General features: G+C 34.3%; 1 protein-coding gene across 2 annotated transcripts in view; it reads left to right on the plus strand.

Moving 5' to 3' along the window:
- Positions 1 to 12,631, plus strand: part of LOC125053931 (small G protein signaling modulator 2-like) — a 48,127-nt gene that overhangs the window by 17,003 nt on the left and 18,493 nt on the right. For both annotated transcript variants that reach the window (XM_047655558.1, XM_047655559.1), the window contains exon 4: positions 10,956 to 11,122. In XM_047655558.1, coding sequence (XP_047511514.1) covers positions 10,956 to 11,122 — 167 coding nt within the window. The remainder of the gene's footprint in view (positions 1 to 10,955; positions 11,123 to 12,631) is intronic.

The following is a 12,631-nucleotide window of genomic DNA, read 5'->3' on the forward strand; positions in this document are numbered from 1 at the left end:
CCAAAAAAGTTAAATCAAAGAGCCAGCAAGTGAAATTAAATCTAAAATAAAAATAGGTAAAAAAACTTTTTAAGTTAAACGGTTTTATGTTAAACATACATTGCAATGTTTAAGATAAATGTACTAAAAACCAAAAAATAATAAAATAGATACAGTCGTGGGAATTATAAACATATGCATAGACTAGACTAAAATAAAACCGTGGGGCACGTCAATTGTCTACAAATTATCGACTTAATGTGCGATAGAAGAATCGTTTAATTCGTCGTTAAAATAGGCAGTTGGCCCGCAGACGTCCTGAAATTACTTACTATTTTCTTGCTCATGGAAATTCCAATAGTTATACACTCCATGTAAATAAAAGAGATGTTTCAACTAGTTTATCGTTGGACATTCACACTGCTGGCTGGCGAGGAATCGTTTCACTGCTCGTAGTTTGTCTTTAATCGACAAAACATATGATAAAAGTACTACTCGCTCACCACTATGAAACCCTAAAACTCGCTTATAATCGAGCTTGCTAGCTTGTTTCCACATTCTAGCCCTACTTATCACACGTCCATCGTTGTCGGTTGAACAACTGCCTAATTATAGTGTAACATTACAAAACAAACATTTTAATCAACGATTGTAGACAATTGACGTGCCCTACGGTTTTATTTTAGTCTAGTCTATGCATATGTTTATAATTCCCACGACTGTATCTATTTTATTATTTTTTGGTTTTTAGTACATTTATCTTAAACATTGCAATGTATGTTTAACATAAAACCGTTTAACTTAAAAAGTTTTTTTACCTATTTTTATTTTCTAGTTTTTAGTTTTTATTTCGCATTCTGTTTAATTCATTTAGTGCTTCATTATTGCAAGGTTCCTTGCCAGTTAGTTTATATAAATAAATCAATTCTATAATATAAATATAATATATATTTAATTAATAAAATAGATACGGTTTTTAATATAATGTTATATATATATTATATAATAAAAAAATAAATATTATATAATATTTATTTTTTTATTTTATTTATTCAGTTTATTGTATTGTCACCAAAATCCAAAGTGTATACAAAATTTCAGATTAATCGGTTGACAGGAAGAGGGTGAAATTTGAATTACTAAATTTGACCCAAGAATAAAACAAACGGGGTGAGCTAAATAAAACCGTTTAAAAAGCTTACGGATCCGAACACCAAACTCGAAGTCTCGAACGATCTGAATGATCAATTGAGTAAATTATCTCCTTCAATAACAAGTCCTGAAATATGGACCTGCCTCAAGCAAGCTATACATAATACCTGTACTAAGGTTCCTTCGACCATCGACAACAACGAAGAAGCAGGAATGGATGAGTGATTTCATTATACAGCTAATGGAAGATCGGAGATTGTGCAAGAATATTGATCCTCTGCGCTATAAGGAGCTCGATAATATTATCAGAAAAGAAATTAAGAAGGCTCGTGAGACGCATTTCAAAAATAAGTGTGAGTTCATGGAAGACCTGCACAACAAACACGATAGCTTCAATGTGCACAAAAATATTAAAGAAATGTTGGGACTTAAGTGCAGCAATTTAACTAGCTTAGCCGATTCAAACGGGCAGCTACTTTTTAGTATTGAGGCCAAGAAAGATAGATGGTTGGAATACATATCAAAAATGTTTGAAGACCCAACAAGACACCTCGCAATGTCCTTAACTGGTAATGATACTGGCCCACCCATAATAAAAGCAGAAATTTTATATGCGTTAAAATTGGCTAAATTGGGCAGAACCCCAGGTCCAGATGGCATCCCAGTAGAGGTCGTTAAACTCTTGGAAGGGGAGAACATCAACTTGCTCAAACGATTATTCAATCACATTTATGACACAGGTGACCTCCCAACCGAGTGGCTAAGATCTACGTTTATTACCCTCCCGAAAAAGAAAAACGCTAGAAAATGCGAGGAATATCGTACAATTAGTCTTATGAGCCACGTGCTAAAGTTATTTTTGACCGTCATACATAACAGGATAAGAAGCAAGTGTGACGAACAATTGGGAGATAACCAGTTTGGCTTTCGCTCTGGTGTAGGCACACGTGAGGCTCTTTTTGCTCTGAATGTCCTTGTACAGAAGTGTCAAGATATGCAGAATGACGTCTTCCTATGCTTTATAGACTATGAAAAAGCTTTTGACAAGGTAAAGCATGACGTTCTCATAAATCGTTTAATTGACACCGGTCTCGATGAAAAGGATCTAAGAGTAATCAGAAACCTGTACAAAGACCAAAAAGCAACCGTGAAAGTGCATCACGAGGAAACGGATGAGATTGGTATTTACCGTGGTGTTCGTCAAGGTTGTATATTATCTCCGTTGCTATTCAATGTATATTCCGAAGCAACTATATCAGAGGCCATTGAGGGGTTAGAGGTTGGTGTGAAAGTTAACGGAAAGATAATCAACAACATTCGCTATGCAGACGACACTGTTTTAATAGCCTCGTCAATGGATGATTTACAAATGCTTGTTAATAAAGTTCATGAAACTAGCGAAAGAGACGGTCTGACTATTAATGCAGTAAAGACGAAGGTGATGGTCATTTCCCGAAACGATACATTAGTTCCTAATTTATCCGTAGCTGGTAGAACGTTGGAACGGGTGCGGCAATACAAGTATTTGGGAACTTGGGTTACAAACGAGTGGAATCCTGATCAGGAAATTAGGTCTCGAATCGAAATTGCCCGAGGATCTTTCAACAAAATGAAGAAAGTTTTGTGCTGCCGTCACATGACCATTAAACTCCGAGTCCGACTTCTCCTTTGTTACATATGGCCAATTGTTCTGTACGGCTGTGAAGCTTGGACAATTAAAGAGATGTGGTGCTATCGTCGCATGCTTCGAATAAGCTGGATCCAGAAGGTCTCTAACGAGAAGGTTCTGAAACGAGTTGGAATGTCGAAAAAACTTTTGCAGAACATTAAACAACGGAAAGTTGCGTACCTGGGCCACGTGTTGCGTCATGACCGCTACCACCTCCTTCAATTAATTATAATGGGTAAAATCCAGGGTAAACGGCGTGTTGGTAGAAGGAAGAAATCATGGCTCCGCAACGTTAGAGAATGGACAGGTATTGCAACTGCAGAAGAGTTGCTGCATCTGGCACAGGACAAGACACGCTTCAAGATACTGACGGCCAACCTCCAGTAATGGAGAGGCACTAAAAGAAGAAGAAGATTATTGCCTGGGTTCTCAATATTTTTCTATAGAATGTAGATTTTAACTTATATCTTCATGGACGAATGGTTTTTAGATAAATAAGCCATACTTAATATTTTATTATTAAAAACCGTTTTTTTACAACCGTTTGTAGACGACTTAGTTTTCTGTATCTAACCCAATGTTTACGCATCGTTAAATTTAAGTTAATGTGGTCGAGGGCCTTCGTATTTCCAAAAACATTCTGTTGGTAGTAAAATATTGATGGGTGTAATAAACATTCGGTCTATTTTGCCAAAGACTCCCAGACTTACCCGCTACAAGTCACATACACCCTTAGCTCTAACAACACTTTAAATCAATCAATTAGTCTAATAAACAAATTTTTGTTTGGGAAACTTCAGCGGAGCTCGGTAGCCGTACTGGGGACAGGAGAAGTACTTATTTCCATTGTATTGGGTGACGAAAGCAATAGGAAGAATCAAAATCAAAGCAATTGCTGTAAAAATAAATTGTTTCTAGGTTTTTCTTGAAATAAATGGTTGCGACTATTAGATCTCGTACCAACCAAAAATGACGCCCACTTCTTATGAAGAATCTCGTATAAAATTCAAACAACAAACATACCACTCGAGAAAATGTTTAATTTAATACCTTGAAATTGCTGCTTCACCTTGTTTGTTAACGGATTATTATCGGACTGAGCTAGGCTTTATAATGGAGCCCTTCATGTTTTCACTGATCTATTCTAACGAGAAAATATTGTTGTAGGTTTATATTAGATACAAAATAAAAAGGACGGTCGTCATTCCTTCTCTAAATTCTGTGGACATGAAAATGATTCTAGATTGAGTCTAGGTCTTTTTTCTTTTTTATATAAAATTGGGCAGATGGCTTTTAAGAAAAATGCTCTGTTTTGAAGGACCCTAAGTCGAACTGGTTTGGAAATACTTCTGTAGGTAGCTGCTTCAACATAGTGATGGAGTGCAGCTAAAATTGCCTTTAAAAATAGGTCACTTATAATGTGGAATTCAGAGATATAATCTAGAAAGACAGATAATTATTATACTGCTAAGAAGCATCTAAGTAATTATTAGTTATGAACAAAGTTAACCTATGTCCGAAGTTTGGGAAAGTAATAAATTGATAGATATGTTTCGACTCGTCGAGGATTATTATTTGCATTACCTAAAGCCAGGTTTATTTCATTGAATTATGAACAGACCGCTATAGTAAAGAGACCGGATATTTCTTTTTTAATTAAAAAATAAAAGGTATTCTTTTACATTTATTTAAATTAATACTTTTAATCGAAGTGTTTTTACTACCTTAGGAAAGGATTAAGTATCGCTAATACACTTATAATAAATAAAATTTACTTTTGACTTTACGATTTAAAATGCCCAGTAGATAATTCTTCAATATCTTCAATATTGGCAGGCATCGGTTTCAATTTTACAGACGTCTGGTAGGTAGTACAGAAGACCCCAGAGCTGGTGCTTTCCTCGCTCAACGAATAAGTATCGTAATACAGCGAGGAAATTCCTTCCAGCATGAAAGGTACACTACCACAGGGACCAAACATTTTAAATTTATTTTAGTTTTCTATTTATCCATTTTTAATTAATAATATTATTACTATGTAGGTTAAGAATATTGTTAATACATAGAGTTTTAAATTTATTTACTGAATACACGCACAAATGACGCGTTCGTGGCGAGCTAGAAAATAAAACCTCTTTGTTTTTATTAATATGAAAAGTTCTAATATAGATTGGTCACATTCTATTGTTCCAATGTTTGCTTAGTGTTCCATTAGAAATAGTCCTTTAATAAATAGGTCAAGTAAATACGAGAAAGACTCGTCCTTTTTTAGCATTCCTACGCGTGGGCCATTAAAATTGATAGTTAAAGTTATTTAGACTTTCGAAAAATAGGAGGAATAAACATTCCGTTTAGAACGAATATTGAAATGTATTTTGCTGTTATCATAGGAAAAATATTTAATATCAACTGAAATATTTTTAAAACATAAATACAGCTATTTCAATATTGTGTAGTACCTAGTAAATTTGACTTTACTTTAAATACGGCCAATGACTGCATTTGTTTGAAGTATTTATTTTATTACGGTATACGATGGCGATTCAGGTATATTTTGAAATTTAGTCAAGTAACGTGTCGTGGCCTATCTATAATTTACTCATTAGTTAGTCTTTTGTCTCTGATTACGTTAAAGCTTTACTTTATCGGATCTCTTTATGTGCCATCATTTAGATATTAACTTAATCGTATAACGGCCGCTTAATTTAGATTGATCAAAATTCGATCTGTCGAGTTCAAAGATAATTATAGAAAGCATCGATCTGTCATTTTCATACAAATATCAAACCAAAAATACCGATCGGTCCTCCAAAAGATGGTTTACAAAAACAGATTGATCATCGACCCATTGATCGGTTATTGAAAAGTGGATTGAAATATCAAGATCTAGTAGTAAAAATTGGATTGGGGTCGAGTATAGAAAGCGGCCGTTAGTTCATCATAAACTGTGTAGCAAACTGATTAAATTTTGTCTTAATTTTTTAAGAACTGGCGAATATTATGTATAATAGAAGGTATTAAAGCTCATGAAATGGATAAAAGCATGCCCTATGTAGTAAAAACAAATTAACAAATCAATATTTTTTATTTCTTAATTTACATATGACAAAACAAATAAAAATGTTATACCTAACCACCCTTTATATTCTTGAATACAACCCTAAAGCTATCTATTGTCTTTGGTTTATGCACGTACTACTAACTACACATTTAATTAAAACTTCCTTGATCAATATAAATGTGACTATATGTATGTATGACACATCTAGCTGTTTGCACTTTATGGTTGCATTATAGGAGATACGATTCGTTTGCGATGTGTGTCTACCTAATATCTCGTGTTTCTTACGTACTGTTGTACATTTTCTAACTGTAATACATATAACCAACTTAATACTTTTATTAATTATAATTGACTTAATTATTTAGCATTTTTCTCATGTAATTGCTATTCTTGATGAGAAATAAATATCTTAAGCATTACAATAATTATATAAATCGACTTTTCGCGTGGTAACCAACAATTGTGGTCTGCAAAAGAGTCCAACAGGGGGCAGGGGCAGGAGGCTCACCTGATGTTAAGTGATACTATCGCCAATGGACCCTCACGTTGCCAGAAGGCTCGCAAGTACGATGCCGGCCTTTAAGAATCGGTACGCTCTTTTCTTGAAGGTATCTAAGTCGAATTGGTAAGAAATACTTCAGTGGTTCCAAATAGTGGTTGTGCTCCTATCAATTTGCATTTATGTCCGTTAAAGATTATTTTGAACCTAATGCTGGAGAACAGCTGCAAGGAAGGTGCAAACATAATAATACCGTTTTGTGTCATCTTAACATTTCCAAACACACAGTAGCCCCATTATCAACATAAACAATTCAGGAAAAATATTTCTCTACTTGTCCGTGGCTCAACGATAAAGCACTTGGGAATTCGAGGATTTCCAATAAATAAAACAGTTTCAATTGCGGACTGCTGAGCCTTAACGGTAGTATATTATGTTGTACTTATAAAATTGTAGCCATGCCGATAGATGATATTGAAAAATATCTAAGATTATTTTTCCGACCCAAATATCGGCCAATAGAATTGCACCATTCGACGTCACGTGGTACAACCTACATGGTATTATACTGGAAAATTTTTGTGAAAATTTTCTCTGGTCGTTGCTTCAAGAAAAGTATTAAGTAGTTGTTTTATTCATTATGAAATTCTTATTTGTTAACTGTACATTTCGTCTCATGGTGCAATTCTATTGGCCGACATTTGGGTCGGAAAAATAATCCCCCGAATACCACACGAGCTTCAAAATTATCGGGCATTTCCCTCAAGGTTCCCTGCAAACAAATATAGTCGTCATGACGACTATATTAATTGTTTGCAACGAACCTATCGGGAAATACCCGATAATTTTGAAGCTCTTGTGGTATTATAAGTGAGCATTTTTAGTCGAGATGTCAAAAATTATTTTTTAAATGTGTTAAAGTAAGTTGTTATTTAGACCTATCTGATTAACTTTACATGTCAAATGTTAATTTTATTTTTACACGATAGAAGTGATTAAGATACACAGATAATATCTATACACCAGGGTGGTAGATTGTGAAAATTGCGATGTGAAATCGCTTATAATTAGTAGTAATAATTTTGCAACTGCGACCAATTTTTAATATACATAACAATAATTATTTCGCTGGGAATTAAAGTTTCCCTCCTAACACTCTCTGAACTCTAACCACGGCGGTATGTCTTCATTTTACGCCATGACCCAAAACTAAAACTCATTCATAATAATTATTTTCAAAGTGGAAGAAATATGAAGTATCATTAATCTTACGTCAGCTGGAGTCGCGTAGCACAGGTAATGTCTACGAGAAAAAGCTCTACTGGATTATATGCATGACGTAGGCAAAACTTTATTTCACCTTTACAGAGGACAATGTTACTAATAATATTGTCGTTCAATGAAAAACATACCTTAAGCAATACATATAAAGATGATATTTCAAGTAATATTCAACCTGGCCCAAATGACAGTCGTACCACGCCTTGCCTCGTTCTCTCACTATTTTTATTTTGTATAACATATAAACATAATATACGGAATTATTGTTCATAAATAACTCTTACTATGTTATAGTTTTATGAATGGTTATGTTTACTACTTACAAAATGCGGAAACTAAAAAAACTAAGACGTTTTAAAAATAAAGTGACTATATTTTTGACGAGCAGTGTTGGCCTAGTGGCTTCAGCGTGCGACTCTCATACCTGAGGTCGTAGGTTCGATCCCCGGCTGTGCACCAATGGACTTTCTTTGTATGTGCGCATTTATCATTTGCTCGAACGGTGAAGGAAAACATCATGAGGAAACTGACTTGTCTTAGACCCAAAAAGTCAACGGCGTGTGTCAGGCACTGGAGGCTGATCACCTACTTGCCTATTAGATTTTTAAAAAAATGATCATGAAACAGATTCAGAAATCTGAGGCCTAGACCTAAAGAAGTTGTAGCGCCACTGATGTTTTTATATTTTTTAAATCAGCTTAAGAAATTTCCTAAAAGGAAACGCCACTAGATGCTAAAATAAAAGCTCAAACGTGCTTTTATTATAACTGTAATTATATAAGTCGTTTCTCATATGTACCCATTTACGTATTTATGTGTTTGATAATATCATACCGTAGAACAAATTAATTTCTTTGAACTGGAACTAATTTAATTACGTATAATTAAAATTATTTCTGTTTGCTGTATCGCTACGGCGCCCTCGTTTCGTTATATATAATGAAAATGGGGAATCTTTGTAGGTGGGTAATTTATGTATGTGTGTATAGGAAGGTTGTGTACATAATGGAGGCTGCGTCTGTTTTAGTTGTTTGTTGTAGTGATCTGGTTCTGTGGCTTAGAACCCGGAGCAATTATGGTTTCAACCGGTCCAAACTCGGGGGATATACACGTCAGACGTTACCAATGAAAAATAATAATTATTGTTCCTAATTGTATGTCGTTATTTATAAAAAATTAAGATTTCATAATTTTTCTTGGTACTCCTAATTATTATACAATACACTACCAAGCCTTTCCTTAATATTAAATGTATAAAAGGCAAAAATAGTTGGTAAATACGTATACTACAACTAATTTAGGCTTTTAGTACCTATATCTATTGGATTACACATTTGTGCTATATACTTAAATGCAATAAAATCTTAAAAAACGTACTATATAAAAGGGCGTTCATTTCATGAATAATTCAAATGGAAGCTTAGAAGAATGCTCAAGTTCAAATATCACTTGTGTTTAAATGGACCACAGTGAATAGCAAATGCCACATTACTCCAGGGCAAAGGAATTCCTTTGTGTTTTAAAACTCGTGAACTCTGACCGAAGTGAGTTCCTCGGTTGCCAGTTCATTTGAAATTCAGTACATTATATCATATGTAAAATATAAAATAGGTTAACAATGTAACTACTGTTACATAGTGGTCGTTACTAGATCATTTGTTGAGCGGGTATTGCAATTAAGAGCCTTTTGTTAACCAAATATATTTAATGCAGGTATAATATAATTAACAAACCTAATATCTAATGCCACTACATAACATTCCTACGCTTAAAGGATGCTGAGATTAAATTTCAAAGCTGGGGACGTGCATATGTTCCAACCTGCAGCTGAGTTTCATCATCGGTCGTCGAGGCAGAATAGGAAATTCCACCCGTATCACCTCGACGTTCGTCGTTCCACAACCGAGCGCTTTATAAGGCACTTTTTGCCGCCACTATGTGGAACCTGCCCACTAAAGCATTTCCGAACCAATTCGACTTAGGGTCCTTCAAGATAAGAGCGTACCAATTCTGGTAGTATGAGTGTCTATAGGTGGCGGTATCACTCAACATCCGATAACCATTTGCACCCTGTAGGAGTAATAAAACATTGAAGCCCCCTGACTGCGCCGTGTGCGGCGGTTAGCACTTTATTTCATTCCACTTTGCTCGTAGCACCACTTTCGGCAGAACTCAAAGTCGTACAATAAAATTACCTGTTACTTAAGAACTATTGTAAAATTCACCATAAGTACCTGCGTATAGCACTCGTGTTACAAAAAGACAAACGTGATAAAACACCCTTTAACTAATTGGAGCTCAACGAATAAGTATCGTAATAGAGGAAATGCTAACAGTGTAAAGGTACACTGCCACAGGGACCAAACTTTTTAAATTTGTTTTGGTTTCTTTTTTATAATTTTTAACATTACTTTGTTAAGAATACTGTATATACGTGATTGCAATCAATAAAATATTGGAACTACGTTTATAAATATAGTAACTAATTTGAATATGTCTATTAGCGTTTCTCCCGTTGACATTAAACTTTCAAACGTATGGGTATATCGTAAAGATGAGATTACACTGTTCTTGTAATAAAAGCTGGAAGTAAAACATTGTAGGCACTTGAGTGCCTGTTTTATTACGCCACTTTAATACGTCTCTCATTTAATTTCACTGATTACATCTAACAAAGTTGTATGAAAATGGAGTGGGGAAGCTTACCCTCAGATTCAGAGTTGAGACTTAGTACGACTTAGCTAGACATACAGAAGTCACATTTAGCGCTGAGTTTCGTCTTTAAATATCACTCTAAGTGTACGCATCAAAAATGAGAAATGAAACTTTATAGATATTAAATGGATCGCTAAGAGATGATAGTTTACGAAAACCTATCTTATTAGAGAAATTTGAGAGAGTTATTTTAACAAATAATTGTCATTCGACCCAATGGTTATAATGTGACCTACTTAATACAAAGATCCAATATTTTTATATATTGTATAATGTATGTTGTATATTTCTTTTCATACTTGTTTACAACATAATAGGTATTGTATGAATATTAGTGAATAAACTCACTAATAATATTAAATCACTAAATATTTAAATTAAAATAAATAAAAAAGTATTATAATTACACCTTAATCGGCCAATGTGTACTTAAAAGTTTTTATACTTTTATATTACCTTTGTGCCCGGTTATTATTTAGTTGTTTATTAGCCAATTGGGTTCTAAAAATAATTTAAATAATAAAAGTTAACAATTTTAATTCCATTTTAAGTTTTATAATTTTTCGAGCAGCCCAGTGATGATTTTCTTTCTTCAGCACTGCCCAGAAGCGGCTCTAGTATCAGCGAGGGTGCTGTCTGCGGAGGGTGCTCCAGCGACCCGTTCTGCCTCCGGCGTCGAACGACGACCATCAGCCCCGCGTCCACCATTACACAAGCGAGGATCGGGCTCTTTACTTGGCTCACAGCCACCACCCACGTATAGGTATGAGTAATTTCTAGAAATTAAAACTTTACAAAAAGAAAGAAAATATACTCAACGCCTCATTGTTCTACTGTTTAGTACCCCTGACTGCGAATCCATGGGTCCCGGGTTCGATCCCCGGCTGAGACGAACATCGATGTGATGAGCATTTGTTGTTGTGCTTAGGTCTTGGGTGTTTAAATATGTATTTATATGTCTATCTACCTATAATATGTATGTATATCCGTTGCCTAGTACCCATAACACAAGCTTCACCAGCTTAGCATTGGACTCGGTCAAAAAAAAAAAAACTCAAATATTTACTTACATACAAATATTTTATTCACAATTGATTAGCCAGTATTACAGTTGGCGTAGAACATAAAACCCAACAAATGCTTAGTAATAGAGAAAATTCATCCTTCCGTAAAATTGATTGGTTAAATTAAATTAGCATTGAGCCTGCGAAGAAAATTCCATTGCCTCCACGCCACGCCGAGGATGACAAATTATGCGATTAATGAAAATAAATTTAATATTGCTCTCCAGTAAATCTTGGATATGACGTAATTGTTCTACTATATTTTAATGTAAAGCTCAGGTAAACCCCCTTATTTATACACGTAGTAGCTTTAAAAAAGCTTGTGTAACTTTTTAAAAAGTGGAGGCAGAACATTGTTTCACTAATATAAGCTTCCATAGTACCAGCTAGCTACCTACTCAACTCTTGTAAGTATATTTATGAAGAGAGGGATTATTGTAGATCACAGTTTCACTTAGCTGACTAATGTTTAGGATTATTATAATCCATCGTCGATATTCTATATTATTTATTTTTGAAAATACACACTCTAGAACCAACTAGAACCAATTTGTGGCCTGGATAATAGGTGCGGACGGCGTGCACAAACAATGCTTATGACATAATTAAGAAAGATGAAAGGGAGCAAAACTAACAAAATATGATATCGAAAAAAGACGTTCTATATTCTAGATTATTTATTAATTTAAAAAAAGACATACTAGTCAAGTGCCAAGATGCCCTTCCTATAATCAAACAAAGTTTATTTATATGTTATTGCTATTTCTTGACAAATTTAGTAAAACTTTATGCTAAATTTATTTAGCTACTTTCCGTATCACCTTGATAATTTTTTAACGAACTTCTGAAATAACTTCATAGATTCTAAAGCTTAGTTGTTTACGAATTAATTAATGTTTATGCGGTAATCCCACTTTCCCAGAAAGCAGAGATAAGTAGGTACTTTATACGCCATTAACTTTAACTTTTTATATCAACACGAATCGGTATGGCGTAGTAAAGAAAATCTTGGATAAACATTAAACGTGTTCAGTAATAGTGTTCCTTTGTATAACTTTTATCTATTCAACCTTTGATAATGGCCTACGCGGACAATACACCACAACGTTTAATAACAAAGGTTTTATATATAAGAAAGCAGTGCTGTTATTGGCAAGTCTTAATAACTTTATAAAATAATTTTCACGTGCATTTAATTAAGGTGCTAA

Source organism: Pieris napi, chromosome 11 (assembly GCF_905475465.1).
Source record: "Pieris napi chromosome 11, ilPieNapi1.2, whole genome shotgun sequence".
NCBI classification, from domain to species: Eukaryota; Metazoa; Arthropoda; class Insecta; order Lepidoptera; family Pieridae; genus Pieris; species Pieris napi.